At 41.3% G+C, this 18,333-nt stretch overlaps 2 protein-coding genes across 4 annotated transcripts in view; one reads left to right on the plus strand and one right to left on the minus strand.

The window, feature by feature from the left end:
* LOC144817731 (uncharacterized) overlaps positions 1-7,523 on the minus strand; it is a 135,368-nt gene extending 127,845 nt beyond the window's left edge. The window contains exon 1 of one of the 2 annotated variants that reach the window (XM_078674508.1): positions 7,414-7,523. Coding sequence is in view for 1 of the 2 variants with exons in the window: in XM_078674498.1 (XP_078530624.1) it covers positions 7,414-7,497 (84 nt within the window). In the remaining variant the exon portion in view is untranslated. The remainder of the gene's footprint in view (positions 1-7,413) is intronic. The other variant, XM_078674498.1, reaches the window with a different exon arrangement.
* DOCK4 (dedicator of cytokinesis 4) overlaps positions 1-18,333 on the plus strand; it is a 1,604,094-nt gene that overhangs the window by 1,404,595 nt on the left and 181,166 nt on the right. For both annotated transcript variants that reach the window (XM_078674485.1, XM_078674490.1), the window contains 3 exons: positions 1,405-1,491; positions 3,545-3,649; positions 8,325-8,466. In XM_078674485.1, coding sequence (XP_078530611.1) covers positions 1,405-1,491; positions 3,545-3,649; positions 8,325-8,466 — 334 coding nt within the window. The remainder of the gene's footprint in view (positions 1-1,404; positions 1,492-3,544; positions 3,650-8,324; positions 8,467-18,333) is intronic.

The following is an 18,333-nucleotide window of genomic DNA, read 5'->3' on the forward strand; positions in this document are numbered from 1 at the left end:
AAGAAAAAAGATGATTTTTATTCTAACAGTCCCTAAAGTGAACAGCAGTGAACCGCTGGTGTTGCTAACGGGTAAAATGCTGATCATGGTGGGGGAAACAAAGCTGGTCCAACTATAATGAGCGTATGCAACCATCAAAAGTTGGATAGACACCATACACCTGAATGGAAAACGAGAAAGGGTTGTTTTTCTTTTTGCAGCTGAGGGCTGCAGTGTTTCTGAGACGTTATCGCATAGTTATTTTAGATGAAAGTAAATGTTCCAGGTGAATATTGCCGTTGACATTTAGCCCCCTTTTAGTCCCAGTGAGAAGAAGTGTCAAGTGATAGAGTTATTAAGTAGACACTCTTTGACTTCATCTCGGTTTGTAGATTAAACATCTGCAAGGATGTAGACCTCCTTGTCCTCTCTGTCCTGCTCTGTCACTTTGTATTTAGCCCCACAGGTAAAGGAAATGCTGTTCTTTTACCACCTTTAGATGTGCTTTTACGAATTGATAAGTCACTTCTGTCATTTTAATGAAACAGGGTCTCTTACACACTGAATTGTTTTCTTCTACGATAATCATCTTTCCCACCAGTAATAGTAAAAACAAATGTTTTATTTGATCCAGACCTCAACTGAGATCAACAAATACAGAATTAAACTAATTTTAAATACTCATGAAAATGATTAGATAAAAGACGTTTGCTTTTTAGACTCACTACAAGATGGTACAGTAGCAATATTCTACCACCTACTCATACAGAATTCGATAGGATTAGATAAGGTAAAATCTTCGGATTGTGCTTATGATTTAAAACAGCTTCAAAAAGCTTTTTAAAAACTTAAACAGATTATGGCAAACTAATTAACAGGAGTGTTACACAATGTAATTAAATCTTGGGCAGAGAATGCGTTATACTTTAATTGAATTGGGATCTTTCCCACTCAAGTTTTATTGTTCTTGATGATTGTTTTTGCTGTGAAAATGAGGTACATTCTAATTTAGGCAAGGTGGCTTACTCCTATTTTACTAACAACCTGAAAACTATTGGACGTCCCTTTTCTGCCTACAATACAATGGTTGTGCTTTGGGAAGGTAGCGTTTTTCAGAAAGGACCCTTAATAAAAATTGTGTGATATCATGCTTTGTGAATAAGTGTCTTTTTGTAAATTACAAATTTCTGGACACTCAATAATAGCCTGAGTTCAGCTAGACCTTCAATCTCATTATTTTATACAGGGAATTTGTATTCTAGTCCCCTCTAGAACACGGCAACCACAAGCAGTATGTACAGATCATGACAACAAGACATGGTATTGTAGATCCACAAAGGTTAAATACAGCTACATGTATGATTATTGTGAAGTAAAATGACAATGAATATTTCGTGCTGATTTTTCGTTTTATATTTTTCTCAGTGTTGGGAAAATGGAATTATTCTCTGCAGGAAACTTGCCGAGCAGTATGAAAGCTACTATGACTACAGAAATCTCAGCAAGATGAGGGTAACGAAGCCTGGTGCATTATATTTGAGTCTTGTTTAATTTTCTTTTATATTGCCCATTGATAAATTGACTATGAAAGCTACACAAAATGGAAAAATCATTGCTAGAAGCTACAGATCCTTATCATGACTAGTGAGACCAACAATCAACTGAGGAGGTATCATAAAAACATGGCCAGTGTACAAAAAAGTAACTCCGAGAAAAGTTAATTTTATAGGCTCATCTTTCAAACTTGGGTGTGGTGTAGTGTTCAATACACTCATAAGGTATTGAGCGAGTTTTATGAGAAAATAAGTGTGAAACAGTGCAGGTAATTCGAATTATAGTAACAAGGACAATGAATGAGTATTGGGACGTTATTGGGAAGGTGCTGGCAGTAAAAGTGAGGAAAGTTCCGGTTTGATGATATGTAGTGTAATTAATCGAAGGCACTTTCACTGCAGTGGTTGAAATCATCGTTCTACTCAAGAGAGATGCTGAGTAGATTAGAACAAATGGAAAGATTATTCAGGAGAGGACCATGCAATGATGACAGGAGCAAGAGGCTGACTCCGTTCTTTGGGTTCTAATTACATGTAGAATTAAGGCATGGTCTTGCAATATAGTACCTGTTTATATTTTAGATATGAAATCATTGGATTACAGTGTCTCTGTGTTTTATGTTAGCAACAGTTTAAAGGGATCAAAAACACTTTTCACTCCTGCTGTTCTGTTAGTAATATCCACGCCAGGTAAAAAATAGTTCTGAACACATGCATGGAATGACGGGAGGAAAAAGATAAGTGTACCATTCCAGTGACAGGCTAGGGTGAGCCAAAGGCGATTATGTTACAAATATTTTTAGAAAGCATAGTAATCAAAGGCTAAAAGACAAATCTAGAAGATTAATGTTGTGAAGACAGGCCCAGCATGAAGCATTGCACATGTTATCCCAGTTGTAGGTCCAAAGTGAGTAGGACCACTTGTCTGTCAGTAGACAGAAACTTTTGTAAAATTGATAATGGGAGAGATTGCTCTCGAATACTGGTGATGAAATGAATGTCTGAAACAAAGTGAATAAAAGTTGAGTGTGACCGCTGAAACTCTGATTTTAGGGAAAGAGGAAATGGATTTGACTCAGGTTAGTATGGTGAGGATTAGTAATGCATAGGGTTACGAGAGGACTCCTGAGACAACATTAGGGACTGCAATGAATGCACAATCGCTACATAACGTTTTGTAATAGGAAGACCGAGGTTTCCTTATGAATATGGGCCTAGCGGATTCTACATAAGAATGATTGAGGTCTCCAATTTCGCATTTATTTATTTCCATGTAAGACCAGATTGAATTTGTTGTCCTGAAGCTATTGCGGGCACTTTTGATGAATTTTAGACAGCTGCATATTTGTGTGTTATGACACCCCCAAGTAAAATAAAAATAATTCAAGACAAACGGCTTCTGGGAAGTTATTGAAAACAACAGAAATATACTGCCATCCATTCTAGAGTGCAGCACTATATTTTTGAAAACTGAAGCTCAGGCAACCTAGAATCATAAGTGACTGCCCTGTCAATGATAAGTAGGTGAATTCTTTACGTTCTGGACTGACTGATTTAGCATCAAAGCTGACAATGACACCACCATCGTAGAATGTCACTAGAAAGTAATATTTTGCACTGTTAGATGCCTAGAAAAGTGTTTCCTCCATTAATAACAGATCAAATATGAAACCTTAGCCAATGGGGAAGTATGATTCTTTTTAACGTACAATATTCTTACACCCCCGTCCCCAAATCATTTGCATAATCTTTATTAGTTTGCACTGCTGCAAAAGATGATCATGTTCAAATACATGAATCTGTTCTTCCGAACTGTGAATAAGTAAATTAAGCGATATATATAAAAATGCTGGATGTGTAAGCCATTGGGTCTTGATGACTTAAGAATCGGTATTCATCAGATAGTATGTTATGTTTTGGTTGGAAAACGGGGTGGTGAACCTATTCTGTCTCTGCAGTATCTATAATAACTTCCTGAGAAAATGTGTTCACGCGTTCCTTTTTCTTCTCAGATGATGGAGGCGTCTCTTTATGATAAAATTATGGATCAGCAGCGTCTGGAGCCAGAATTTTTCAGGGTTGGATTTTATGGGAAGAAGTTTCCATTTTTCTTGAGAGTGAGTAAAGTTTTCAGAATCACTTTTATATCATTCTTTACTTGTTTTGTTAATGTGTCATCAAGGATACAGTCATTGCACTTGACATACCAAGAAATACAGTGCACACGACCGCAGGAGCTGCCCAGTTAACCCCGCTGTCAAAAATCCCTTCTCACTCTGTAATAGGTAAATTCTCCAATGAGATTTTTTTTAAAACGTGCTAAGCCTATGGCGATATGAGGTGGAACTATGAAGAAACTTGCTTCTTTGCATTGATCGAGAATCAAACACATCCACCTCCATTTTCCCCAAACTACTGAGATCACAAATACCTTTTAGTTATAATATGTGCCCTTCAACATTAGAAGATGATAGTTTCCCTGGAGGTGCCTACCTTTCTGATAAATTATACTGGTGGGAATTCAAATGTTTATCGCACTCCTCTTCACAAAGTCTTTATGCATAAATACAGCACTTGCTGAACTTTAAATAGGAAATTAACCATGAATAGCTTTTTAATCTATAAGGCCAAAGAAAGTGATTATTGACGAAAAATGCATACCTTATTAGCAGGAGTATAAGGCAATTAGATGAATAATCACTAATTTAATATTTGTTATTCGTTTATGGTACAATCCGTCACCAAAATATATACAGGTCTACAAATGAATCAGTTCTCTAATATTCTAATGCCGTGTCTCCTATTTTCAATTTCATCAGGAAACTGGTAGGCAACTGCTAAGATTTAATAAGAAAGTATTATGGCAGTTTAATTTTTCTAAATAAATTCTGGTCTAAACTTCATGTTAAATGACCACATACCTTAATTCAATCAACATTCAGGATGGCAAACAGTACAATCATAGCGAAAGGTCAGATTTAGCAATCCTTAATCTCTGTTTGCCTGGGAATCTAATTGACCAAAACAGAGGGCAACATATGAATATCATCACTCTTAGGGTCTAGTGGGGCTACATTTTTCCATTCTTCATTTTTCCCGAATATGCAACGACAAAGTCATGGCGAAGTCGGACACTGTCAACCTAGCACCCATACTGAACACAACTGGCAGAGCTAATCATATTTGGTTCTGGAGTCTCTTTTAACCTACTATGGACAAAGTTACCAACTTCTACTTAGGTCACAGACTGACTCAAAGATCATTCACTGCAGTTGCTCAACTTGGCGGCTGCTTGGTTTTTGAGCAACTACCTTTTTCCTCTGAAAATTGTGTCCATATGAAAGCATACAAATAGGACCATACCCTCTGTTACAGGGAAACTATGACTACTGATACTCTGCTTAGAACATGGAAGTGACTTCTCTTTTATTGCTTTCTGACATCGCGTCCACTGTACTGGTGCACACTCTAACCCAGAACTAAACATTATAGTCTCATTTAGTTACTCAAAATCAGACAAGTTTTGCATGGCTGATAATAAAGGCACTTTGGGAGAGAAGCAAATCAAAGGCATAAACAATACATAATGAAGTGTAAATACAAGGCATTATGATAACTAGACATGCTCACTTTTGTTAAGTGTATCAGCTGTTCTCTGTTATTACAGAACACACTAGTCACTTTAATTGTGCATGCCTTTGCTACCTTACACCATTCAGGAAATTCAACACTACGTTTTTGGTACTACATTGAAGATGTGTAGGCCAATCAACAGAATAGTGTGAATCTTAAAATACTTTTGACTCTTGAGCTCTTTGGAGTTTTTTTAAGATAGCTTCTTAAGTGGTCATAATCCTGTGGGCAGTCTTTCACTCATCAAGCTTCCCTATTGAGTAATGGTACAAACTATTGACTTTGCTCCCCCATTCTTTTTAGCTGATTCTTTTGTCCTGCTCTGTTTTCTAATGGTAGCAGAGAAAAATCACTAACGCAGCATTGATCAGCCGATCATAGAGCATGCATTAGTGTACACGCATATGCCGGTGGACAAGCAATCAGCAATCACCCCATGTGTCCCAGAGAGATCAGTCAGCTGCATGTGGTGTTATATGTATTGACAGAACAGAAAATTATCTCGCTTGTTAATGTTAGCAACTGTGGATGGAGTGCTCAGCCCATATGGCAAAGCTGTGTCAGTGTTGGCTCTTTTCCATAACATTGCTCACCATCGCTCTGCCCACAGTTGGCATCAGCCGCCAGCTGGCGCTCTTGCTTTGATATGAGATGATTAGTGGCTAATGAGGTTCAAACAGCCCAATTGATCAGAGTGGGTTAATTCAGTTGTATTCATTTCTTGTTTCCTGCAGTGTGATCCAACAGAGGACCCAAAAAGCTGTAACCCGTAGAGTAAAGGTTTGGCATGAATTGCAGCTAAAGTCTCATCATAAACAGATAGCATTTGAATAAGTCACAGTGGAGTTAAAAAATAGCAAGAGTACTGTTCCAACAAGATGCTCTGAATGCGGAAACAATTGATTTCATATTCCGCCTTTTACCTCTCAGACAGCCAGGTTTACCGTGTTGGGTGTTGTTTCGCACACATGCAGATGCCGTTCCTTTTGTGCTGTGGTATACATTATGATGTTTCTGCAGTTTCCATTTTGTGCACACCATCAGTCTTGTTTGTCCTTGTTTGCTGTAGGTGCTGACTACAAAAACATGAACAGGGTCCCTCCTACCTCTGTGAGGGTGCACCCCAGGAACCCTAAACCATTATGTAGAAGATGTAGTATGTTAAGTCAGGGTATAGTGTTTAGCAAGCCATTAATCCAAAGTGGAGTTTTCTCCTATTCAGATATTTTTGAAGATGGAAATGAGGCCATTTCCACCAAACAAAATTACTGATTTCTGCTGGTGACGTCTGACGGAAAGTTTTCGGGGGTGCAATAATTAACACAACTGAAATGACCACATTCTGTTTGTACAGGGCTTGGATTTTTCCTGACACTAAGGAACACAGCCTAAGAGTGTGATCTTTCCAGTCAAGTCCTGTCAGTCCCCCCACACAGCTCATGCTGCTTTCCCACATAGTGGAACACATCACATCAGGGCACGGATGCCACCCCCACCTCTCTCTAGTGAAAACAGAATGCTCAAAAGCTAGTTCATGGTCCTTGTCATTATGTTGGTGCCCCATGGCACCGAGTTTCCCATGACTAGAGCTGCAGACATTGTCCAGGCAGAATTAAACAAAAGATCATTAACGTTTATATTATTATTTTTGGTGGGGGGGAGGGGAGTCTTACCTCGTTTGGTGGAGAGGTCAGCAAGACGCCATGTTTTCACTTCATGGGAAGATATGTGCTGAGCTTGGTGACTGGTCAAAAGGTAGATAGGTTGGAAATCTTTTAGCAAACTCTAAATTAGCGCCAGCCTAACCACGAGGCCGTTGTTGTACCCATTTTTAAATCCAGCCTTCTGCCTCCACAGTTCATGATGCAAGAGGCTGGGCGCTGATATTTTGCCCCAAGTACTTGGATTCTAATTCTAGCTTCGACAGTAGTAAAAAATAATCCTATGAATCACTGCAAATCTTTTTAACCACTACATATCTTTTTACGCCTGTGCTTGAAATAGTTAATCTGTGCCAAGTAATGCATAGTAATAAATATGTGTAAAGTGTCACATTTGATTACAACCTTTGCATTTTCCTAACTCCCTGCCCCTCCTGCCTACCACCTCCTTCTTCTGTGATCCGAGCCTACTTCACCACAGACACCCACAGTACATCGTGTTTGAGACACACTGCCGCAAATGAGTATACTCTCTGTAATGTTCGCTACCACCCTCTGGGTCGGGTTATATTATATTAAATACCTACATTCGAATAGTAAACCAAGTATGAGCGGTTCTTCAGTTTGAAGTGCTTAACACCAAAATCTCCCGAGGGAGCTGTATCAGTCATGCACAACTGCTTTCTCGTGTTGTAGTCCGTCTTCTACTGACAGAGGTCAGCACGCACGGTTCACGTCCACGGGCTCCTCGGACTCCGTCACAGTATCAAAGAGCCGGAATCTTCCGGCGAAGGCAGCAGAGCGGGTCCGGGTACTGACGAACCCCCGGCGATGGTCGGGTTGCTAGAGCAACCACGGCTGACAGTTTTCCATTGGGGAGGCGGGCTCCTGGCGGTCTGGCCGTTGAACTGACTCTGCTCACTACGAGTGGGCGCACATATTCAAGTGCGCAGGGCGGACAGGGAAAGCACGAGAGCAGCCGCGTGGATTAAAGGGAGCAGAGTCAATAACCCCGCCCCTCCCTGAGGGTGAGAGGGCCGAGGTGGCCTGCTTTCACGGGCTCTGCGCGGCGGGTCCAGCAGCGGGGGAGCATGGGGCTTCATGGCGCTGAGTGCTGAGCAAATGTGCTTCGTGTTTATTGATTTCTGACGCATGCTTATGTTTACTTTCAGTGTTTGTTTTTTTGTTGAGTTAGCGTAACGAGCTGTAGAGAGTTGCCGGCCATTTCTGCCCATAGAGTACTCAACCGGTACTTTTTGTGGTTTACTATTATTAGTTCTGGAATGGACATATGCTTTTACTGCATTCATGTGATGCAGGGATTACAACACATGCTGACACGCAGAACATTTTAATGGATTACATGTACTGACATCAGAAGTTTGCTCTGTTTGCACCATGTGTCCGTATGTCTAGTTTAAAGACAGTGTTAACGCTGAATGTCCCCCGTCTTTGCATTTGATTTTGAGTAACACTCTTTTATCTGCTTACTGTTCAGAACAAGGAATTTGTGTGCCGTGGACATGACTATGAGCGCCTGGAGGCCTTCCAGCAACGAATGCTGAATGAGTTCCCACATGCCATTGCCATGCAACACGCCAACCAACCCGACGAGACCATCTTTCAGGCAGAAGCACAGTGTATCCATACCTGCCAGAGAGCCGTTCTTGCCTGAAGCCTTATATGCTTTTGTTGTTTGCCTCAAGGTTCATCTACTCTGCTTCATATGTTGTCCTGTGTAGGTTAAGGCTCAGCATGAATGTTTTATATAGCAAGTCCATAATATTCCCTGTTATGAAATTTAAATCACACAATTTATTGAAATGATGAAGCAAGAAGGCATAATCAAAAATGCCAGAAACTGGTGGCGCCTGCGTGGGCTTAAACCTCCCTTGTGTGTAAACTATAAGCCATATGAGAATGCAAGTTGCACCCCAATGCTTAACCGCGCTGCCAGGCTTAGGCGTAGACAATAAAAGCATGACTGTATGCCCTCAGCACTCAAGAAAACGAATCTCATATTACAACAGAAAAACAACAAACACATCTAATCATAGCATGGCAGGCATAGATGATAAGACCCTTTCCCTTCAGAACTTAGAAACAACAGAAGTGATTGGTTGACAAAGGTGATTCCTTGTTAGATGTGGCAAATAGAGTGCAAGAAATGATGAAGGGTTTGGAAGCCATGCTGTTCCAGGAGTAGTGCAGTGCTAAAGTCTTTGAATCAGAAATTGGTTTGAGAAGCAGTTGATAAAAGGTGAGCAAAGAGGCTTGGTCTGTACGAGCTGCCTGAGGGGCAGGGAGTAACACCAGGCATTCAATTCATTCATTCTAGGATGTTACATGAACAACACTTTTATCACTATTCATTTTTACACACAGGAAATTGAGTTTTAGCTATAGCAATCCTTTCTATATCCATTTCCATGCAGAGTGGGGCATGGTTTAATTTTGCACATTTTGCTAATTTTTTCTCTCACGTTGACAGGGATGTTTGCCCAGCTTCGTTATACAGCAGAAAATGGTTTATATCTGCTGATGCAGTGATAGCAAATCCACCTATGTGCTCACAGACATTTCATTGTGTAATATATGAAGTAGAGCTCTGTTCTACCAGTGTGGTCTTTCCTCATTTTAGAAATTGGTGTACATTTATCTTCGGAGTAACTGGAAGATTCATGCCATTTTCTTATTTATTTTCCCCTTAGTTTTTTCTCACTAGACCAAAGCATCTTGGTTGTTACAGTTGAGAGATGACAATAACCCATAAGCATAGCTTGACAATATTTAGATTTTGCATTTTTTGGGCGAGAATCGCTTCTTATGTTATTTTAAACTTAGCAAGTCACTAAATGCTTACTTTGGCCGAGTTGAGTGGTCTAAAACATCTTTATTCCAATGTGTTTTGCTTGTTTCAAAGAACTTCATTAGAAGTATCTGCTCCACATCATCATTTCTTTAACTAAAGCCGACTAGCAGCACTAAACTATTCAACTCCCGAAAACTGTGTTTCCCAAACTTTTGGATTGTAAACCTGCACACAGCAATTCCTCCAAAGGAATAGCCTGATCTGGACAGTACAGCATGTAGACTGGTGTGGAAGGAAAATTAAGTGTTACTCTATTTTCTTAATGGTCCTGTGAAACCTAATAACTCTCTATGACTCGGTAATGTTAGAAAAGTGCAAAATTACCTTTTTAGACTCTTATGGGATCTCAAGTGCAAACTGAAAGAAGTGACCCGCTTAGGGCCACCAGGGTCACCACTGACCACCTCTCAGCCTTCCGTACCAAATGAGGAGTCGAAGAGACGGTGGAGAATATATACCAATAAATGTTTATTCACATACGCTCAGAGCGGGGCCGGTCTGTACAGTCACAAGAGAGTGCTACAGAGGGAACTAAGGAACAGTAAGCATAGAGATACATGTTGTAAATTTCATGGTTAGGCAATAACACACCCACAGTGGAATTCTTTAGATAGATGTAACCGGACATTGAAAGACAAAAAAAAGGTTTTCTATCTCGTATCTTGCACAACCCAGCACAGTCCAAGGCCGCTTCACCCTGGGCTGCGATCAACCTGCCAGACAGGTGGGAGAGGACCTTTATCGAGTGGAAAAGCTATGCGCTGGCACTGACAGTCTTTATTGCAGAAACAAACCTTAGCGAAGGGCATTTCTCAGAACTAAGAAAGATTAGTTTCGATCAGCATGCAAAATGGAGTCTAAAAAGAAAATGATGCAGCGAATGCTAACTAAAGCATGGCATTGCGGGAGCATCAATAGGCCTAATCTAACAAAACAACTCTTAATACAGTGTGTATCATTCATAGTAACCAGTTTTCCTTTTACCACTTTCTTGCAACTTCATAGACTTTTCTTTAAAAAAACATTGTTCAGTTGAAAATTTAGGCAACATTGTTCAATAAAATACACATAAATGAGGTTCTGCCTTCTGTAACAAGACCAATGGATACTTGTGAGTCTTGGGAAAAGCTACCACAGACTCATTTCATCAGCCAGAAGTGTACATGTTCCATGTCACCGGAAGAATCACTAATCGTGTTTCACAATGGTCTTTCAGTTACAAAATAAACAAATGGTCTTTCCATTGTAAGTGAAGAGTGTGCCTTTTCTCTTAACTAGTCTCCTTGTCTATGCTTATGCCTCAGAATATGCCCTATAAACTTCTCTCCAAGGTGTTCAAGCTCCACCTCATCCTCAATAGATATTGGCAAACAAGCTTTGCTGGTATAGAAGTTCACGATTCAGCTTCCTGTAACCTGGGTCTTAATGATTGTATGTCTGGCAGATTGGCTCGGCTCTGTGGATCTTCAAGATGCATACTTTTACATTTCTGTGACTACAGTCTGAATATCAGTTTCACACATTTGTTGCAGGCCACCATCACTATGTATTCGGAGTTCTATTTCCGGACATGATCGGAATCTTATTTTCAAAGGCAATAGCCAGAAAAGACACAATACCCGGTAGAAACATGTCGACTTGCATGCAGAGAGGAGGGGGGAACTTTTTATAACCAACCATATCGCCACCATCCTCTATTTGAAATTTTAATCCTGGCCAGGGAACCCGGGAATAAAATTGGGAAGTGGATATCCCTGAGCTAGTTTTAGAGTCTATTTTCTGCACATATTATTTGCTTGATCCCTGCTCTTCTTTATGTTTGTATTGTTTTCCCCTCCCTATTTCTCCACCCAATGTGTTGGTCTGCACAGGGGTGTTGTTTAGCAGCCCAATTATGAAGCCTGCAACAATTTTGTGGGTGAGGGCAGTTTTTCAAACATATTAACTTTGCCATAAGTCTCCAGGAGCGAGTTATAGTTTACTCCTACTTCTCTTTGTGTGTAGTTGCATCTTTTAAAATACACTGCACCCTGGCCTATGGGCTGTTTGTTGCCTGCCCTAGGGGTGCCTAATCTTTATTAATAAACAGGAAGGTTTGGGCCTGGCAAAATGCTTATTTTGCCAGGTCGAAGTGGTAGTTTAGAATTGCACACAGGCTGCGATGGCAGGTCTGAGACCTGTTTAAAAGGCAACTTAATTGGGTGGCACAATCAGTGCTGCAGGACCACTAGTAACACTTAATTTACAGGTCATGAAGAACCACTTTATTAGGGAGTTACAGGTAAATTAAATGAGTCAGTTGGATGTAAGCCAATTTTACCATGTTTAAAGAAGAGAGCACCAACACTTTGACACTGGTTAGCAGTGTTAAAGTTTGCAGAATCATAAAAGTCAACAAAAAGGGGTTCAGAAAACAGGAGGGCGAAGGCAAATAGTTTGGGGATGACCCTGTATAAAGTGTCAAGTCCAACAAACTTGCATTACTCTCTACCTACCTACCTACACTTGAATTCGAGGTAGCATTACGGCCAACTGCTAATAAAATAAACCTAATTGCATGTCATCTTGTTGGGGTATTTGATATTCCATTAGACCGCCTTAGTTACATTTTTGAAAATATCACAAGTCAGCCTAACTAGACAGTGACTCTTGTTTCTTTAGCAGGGTGGCCCTTATCGATCTACTTAACACATAAAGTGCTTTAGGCTTGTATTCTAGCTGGCATTGGAATGTATGGTATTTGGAGGATGTTTTATTATGTCCACTTGTCAGGAGTACAACCGTATTATTTCAAAGTCTACCTTCTGTTTCACTTAATCTTTAAGAGGCTCAAAAGCAGCAGTGTTATAATGTGGTATCGGGTTCTATCAGGTCTACATACTTGCAGAAACACTCGGATACCATAAAACAGAAGTTGGCACGGAAACTGAAAATGCAAAGAGACAAGTTTATTAGGACCCCATGGGGTGGTGGTACACTCCTACAGCACCCTTCGGCAATGTAAGAAGTATCACCCCAAACATCAGTGCGCGACCTCTTTTATACAGTTTAACAGCAATAAAAAGGTAGGTGGTATACATTAGAACAGTTTTAGGTACATATAAGGGCATTTTTGGAACACAGCCAACATGTGGGAGGGGTTTAATCCCACTGGTCAGTTGGGAGGAACATTCCTAAGGAGTGACCACTCTCTAGTACAACAATCAGATGTACGCATGCGCGAGACTGACCATTACTAAAAATAGCCTGTTGCTGGGCAGGGTAAAGGTTCATTGGCATGAAGGAAGGACGAAAGGGCACGCTGACCACGAGGCCAGATGTTCATACAAAATGGAAGCCACCGAATACAAAATGGCCCCCGCACGTTTAGTCAAGTTAACAGAAATGTTCGTGTAGCTGAGCTTAACGCTAACTCAGGTACTGCCAAATTACGACAGACGACCCTTTTAGCGTTTAGCTGAAGCTACCTCATAATGGAATTAATCCGAATGTTCATCATAAATATCGATCAGCATAATTTGCTTAACTTCAGCATTACTCATCTGTACATTTTTAGCAATAGCTCGTTTGGATGGGGTACAGGCTGTAATACATACAGTACATAAAGTAGGACCACATTGAATACATAGGCAACAGAAGAAAATTATCCCAATAATCACACATAGAACAGTTAGCAGTTTCCAATCCCAGGTACTAAGCAGAGCCCAAAACCAGCCCGAAAAAGTCCCAAGTACCATTGTCGGTGTGAATTTCAGAGGCAATTTTGTGCAACCTAGAGATAGCATCATACACAGATGGTGAATTATCTGGCACATAAACACAACAACTACTTCCGATGATGCGGCATGCACCCCCACGATCAGCTAACACTACTTCCAGAACCATCCGGTTCTGAAGCGTAACGATTCTTGTAATCTGAAGCTCTTCAGTTATATTCCCTAAAGCGGAAGCAGTTTCATTAGCAACTGCCTCCACAACACGTGTTAACCGTCTAATTTTCCTGCTGTTTAGGGCAGCACCTACAAAAGAGAATAACCCTAAATTAAAATCCACATATTGTTGTAGTGAGGTGTCGGTTTGATTGACATCATCAATCAATGTTCTCTTAACTCTATTCAATATAAAATCGTGATACAATACAAAATCATTATGGTACATAGGTGGGGCAATAAACACAGGGGGTAATACAAAAGATATATAACATGTACCTAACCATCCAAGAGGAAGACAATGATAACCTTTATTACCACAAATAAAGTAAGTGTTTCGTGATGCCACAAATGAAACACCATTGGGTGTATCAAAAGCAAGAGTAACATTGCATTCACTTCTACCCACCGGAATTGTTCCCTTATTCCTAATACAGAGGTCTGCTTTTGTATCAATAACTGTAATTACATGTAAGCTGGTCATATTTGTAAGTCTCTGATTGGTGAAGATCCGAGGCGTAGGTACATTGTCTGGTCGATATTCTTCCCACTCGAATTTAGTTCCTTCTGCTTGTGGATAGCCATCTCGATCGTTATAGCAAACCTTGTTCAATCGAAAAAGTAGTCCACCCTTTGTTGGCCATCTCAATGTAAAAAGAAGTGTGTACCAAGCATTACATGAACCATTGTGGGAAAATGGAAGAGGAATAAGAGGTGTTCCTCCTTTCTTTTGATGTCCCGGTAACATCCCACAAACCCAACAGTTGGATGTATTTGTCATATTGTGTGTGTGATGTAGAATTTGAATGAAACTGTTATTCAAGTAAGTCTGTCTATGTCTCTCCTCATGATAGGGCAAAGTAAAATGGAAATGTTCAGATGGAATTGGAGTGGTAGGCAGTAAATAGTCCCGTGCAGGAAACAGTCTTTCTATAGTCCAAGCTATTACTGCTATTACCACCATAGTTGTAGCAAAAAGAACTGCACCCAACATTTTTCTATTTCTCAATGTCATAGGTGCCATAGTACAAAGAATGAAAGTTTCAAAAACCAAACTAAAAATAAGAATGTGGTGCTGAGAACCGAGGCTGCCGCTGGTGTCTTCTCCGAGATTCAAGACGGGTGTCGCTACACTGGACAGAACTGATTCCCCCCCCTTGATATTCCTGGCTTCCGTTTTCACAAACCTCGGAACGGTTACCATCCAGTCACAAAAATACAAAAATTTATTATTTCCTTGGCCGTAGATTGTACTTCACTCCGCCAGAAATAGCGTGGTCCGGGAAGGCTCCCTCCGACTCGTTGGGCATAACAGCTGGGCTTTTCTCCGCATTCAAGATGTCTCTGTAATCGGACAGCACCTCAGGGTTCACCAGATCCGGAGAGACACGTCGGCAGTGCGTTGAATGAATCCACCGCTTCTTATTCGTGACTCGCACAGCCGTTCGCGTTGCCAGCAGCACTTGTTCAGGGCCACGCCATCTCGGCTCTAAACTGCTGGATCTCTCAAACACCCAGATCATGACATGGTCGCCAGGACGAAGATTGTGAGCCTCTCCAATGGAATTGTCGGGGAGCGCTTCTCGAACCTGTTGATGAATAGAAAGTAAATCATTTGTTAATCGTGCCAAATAATCGTTCATCATTATACAAGGCACATCATGTATCGAACGAGGCTTTGGAACTCCCCAGATATTCATGGGCCTTCCAAACACCACTTCATAGGGTGTGAGGCCAGTTCGAGAGTGTGGCACTGATCTAATAGACAATAATGCCAATGGCAAAGCATCCGGCCATTTCAAAGACGTGGATGCCACGATCTTTGCTAGCTTCAGCTTCAGAGTCGCATTATACCTTTCTACTAGACCAGCTGACTGCGGGTGGAATACAGCATGGAACTTCTGTTTGATTCCCAATCCTTTCAGGACATGCTCCACTATCTTCCCAACAAAATGAGGACCATTATCATTCCACAAGAATTTACAAACACCATAACGTGGGAAGTACTCTTTTAGTAATACCTTAGCTGTTGTTAATGCTGTATTGTCATTTGTGGGGTAGGCTTCAACCCATTTACTAAAAGCACACACCACCACTAGGACATACTTGAGGTTATTACAGCGCTCCAGTTGGATATAGTCCATTTGCAGTACTTCGAATGGTGCAGTAGGTGGAACAAACCCTCCTGTAGGAGTAGAGGTCCCTTTAGCAGGATTGTACTGTAGGCATATCAGACAGGTCTGCACTACTCTCCTAGCCGTGCTGGCAATCTCAGGATGCTCCCAAACTCGTGTAAGCAATTTCGTAATTGCAAGAGCTCCAATATGTGCCAACCCATGCGTCATTTGAACCATTGCTTGCAAGTAAGCAGCAGGCAATTTCCATTTCTCCATGTCTTTGCTTCTCCAACAACCCTCATCATCCAATACTCCCTCTGTTGCCCATGTTGCAAGTTCTACTTTAGATGCTGACTTTTGTATGTCTAGAATTTCTTCTCTAGCATCATGCCATCGCTCAGCTTGTGATCTCACCACATACATAGGGGAGTCATTTTGCAACATAGCAGTCTCTCTCGCTATGCGGTCTGCAAACGCATTTCCTTGCCCTATTTTGTCTGTCACTTTCTTATGCGCACTACATTTTATTATCGCCACCTTCTTTGGACATAATAGTGCATTCAGGAGGTCGCATACCAACTCTCCGTACATGATGTGTGTTCCGTGTGAGGTCATAAACCCTCGTTCCCTCCAGAGTAGGCCAAAATCGTGCGCTACTCCAAAGGCGTAACGACTATCAGTATAGATATTCACACATAGACCAGCGCTTAACTCACATGCTTTCGTTAAGGCTATCAATTCAGCTGCTTGAGCAGATTTTTGTGGTATTCGTGCTGTTTCTACCACCGTCTTAAGTGTCGTGATCGCATAGGCTGCGGAAGCCGTACCATCTGGCAATCTCACACACGATCCATCAACCCACAGTTCCCCATCTACATCAGGAAGTGGCGTGTCCTGTAAATCGACACGACCCTTTGTTTGTTCGTCAGTCAGAAAAACACAATCATGTTGTTCTTCCTCCTGGGTCTCAATAACCGGATATGGCAATAAAGTAGCGGGATTCAAAGTGGCGCACCTCTTCAATGTAATGTGTGGCACCAACAGTGTTAATTCGTATCCCGTTAAACGGGCACTGGTTAGATGTTGCGTTTTCGTTTGGTTCAGCAAAGCATCTACTGCATGGGGAACTAACACCAACAATTTGTGTGACAAAACTATTCCCTCACTCTGCCGTATAGCTACTGCTGTTGCTGCAACTGCTCAAAGGCATCCAGGCAGTCCTCGAGCCACAGGATCGAGTACCGCTGAAAAGTATGCGCAAGGCCTCTGTTTATCTCCGTGTAACTGTACCAAAGACTGACAATGCGCACCCATCCTTCTCATGTACATACAGTGTAAAGAGCTTCGTATAATCTGGTGTACCTAACACTGGCGCAGAACAAAGAGCTTGTCTCAATTGTTCAAAAGCATTTTGACATTCGTCCGTCCATTCGAGGGGGAGTGGTGCAGTTTTGGACAGCAACGCTAACAAAGGTTTTACAATATACGAAAATCCTAGTATCCATTGCCTACAGAAGGACGTCAAACCTATAAAAGCACGAACATCCTTCTGCGTGCAAGGGACTGGTGTATCTAAGATTGCTTGGATTCGGTCTGATGTTAATGCACGTCCCTCCTTAGACAAAAGATGACCAACATATGTCACCTTTGGTCTACAATATTGTACCTTCTTCCGCGAAACCTTGTGATTGTGTTCCGCAAGGAAAGAAAGCAGGGAGAGCGTACTCTCCTCGCATTGCTCCTGTGTGTCGGCTGCAAGCAGAATGTCATCAACATATTGGATTAGTGCCACCCCAGACTGCAAATCAAATGAATCAAGTTCAAAGCCTGACTGTAAATGCTAGGACTTTCTGCGTAACCTTGAGGAACTCGACAAAATCTATAAGATTTATTATTTAGTGTAAAGCCGAACAAATATCGGCTATCAGGATGAATAGGGATTGAAAAGAAAGCGTTTTTCAAATCAATCACTGTAAATGTAGTAGCCGTGGGTGGAACCAAAGTAAGCAAGGTGGTAATGTCAGATACTACTGGATACTGCGGTACAACTATCTTATTAATTTCCCTCAAGTCAATAATAAAACGATAGATCTTAGTATCTGTGTCTTTCTTTAGGATCAGAAGATTTGGACTGTTGCAAACATTATAGGAAACTTCCTCCACCACCCCTGCCGTTATCAAATCATTCGCAATATGTATCAAGGCTATTTCGCCTTCTCTAGAGATCTTGTACTGCGGAACACGAGGTAAAACCGCTTTCTTCCTCACAGTAATGCGCACAGGAGGAATAATCATTTGACCCACATCAGTATCGGAAGTAGCCCATAACGTACTTGGAAGGGAAGCTAATGCGTCGGCCTCTTGCATGAGGCACGATCTCTCAATTTCTGGGTAGTTTTCATTCAAAATGACCCGCACCCCTTCAGGGGCACAGCGTATTGTTGCACGAAAATGCTTTAGCATATCAAGTCCCATAATATTATCTGGTGTACTTGGAGATAATAAAAACGGACATGGGGCAGTGAATTTATCAACATGAAATGTAAGGGGTTGAGACAATGGGCTTAGTGAAGGTGTTCCATCGAACCC

The sequence above is a fragment of the Lissotriton helveticus genome, chromosome 1_1 (assembly GCF_964261635.1).
Source record: "Lissotriton helveticus chromosome 1_1, aLisHel1.1, whole genome shotgun sequence".
NCBI classification, from domain to species: domain Eukaryota; kingdom Metazoa; phylum Chordata; class Amphibia; order Caudata; family Salamandridae; genus Lissotriton; species Lissotriton helveticus.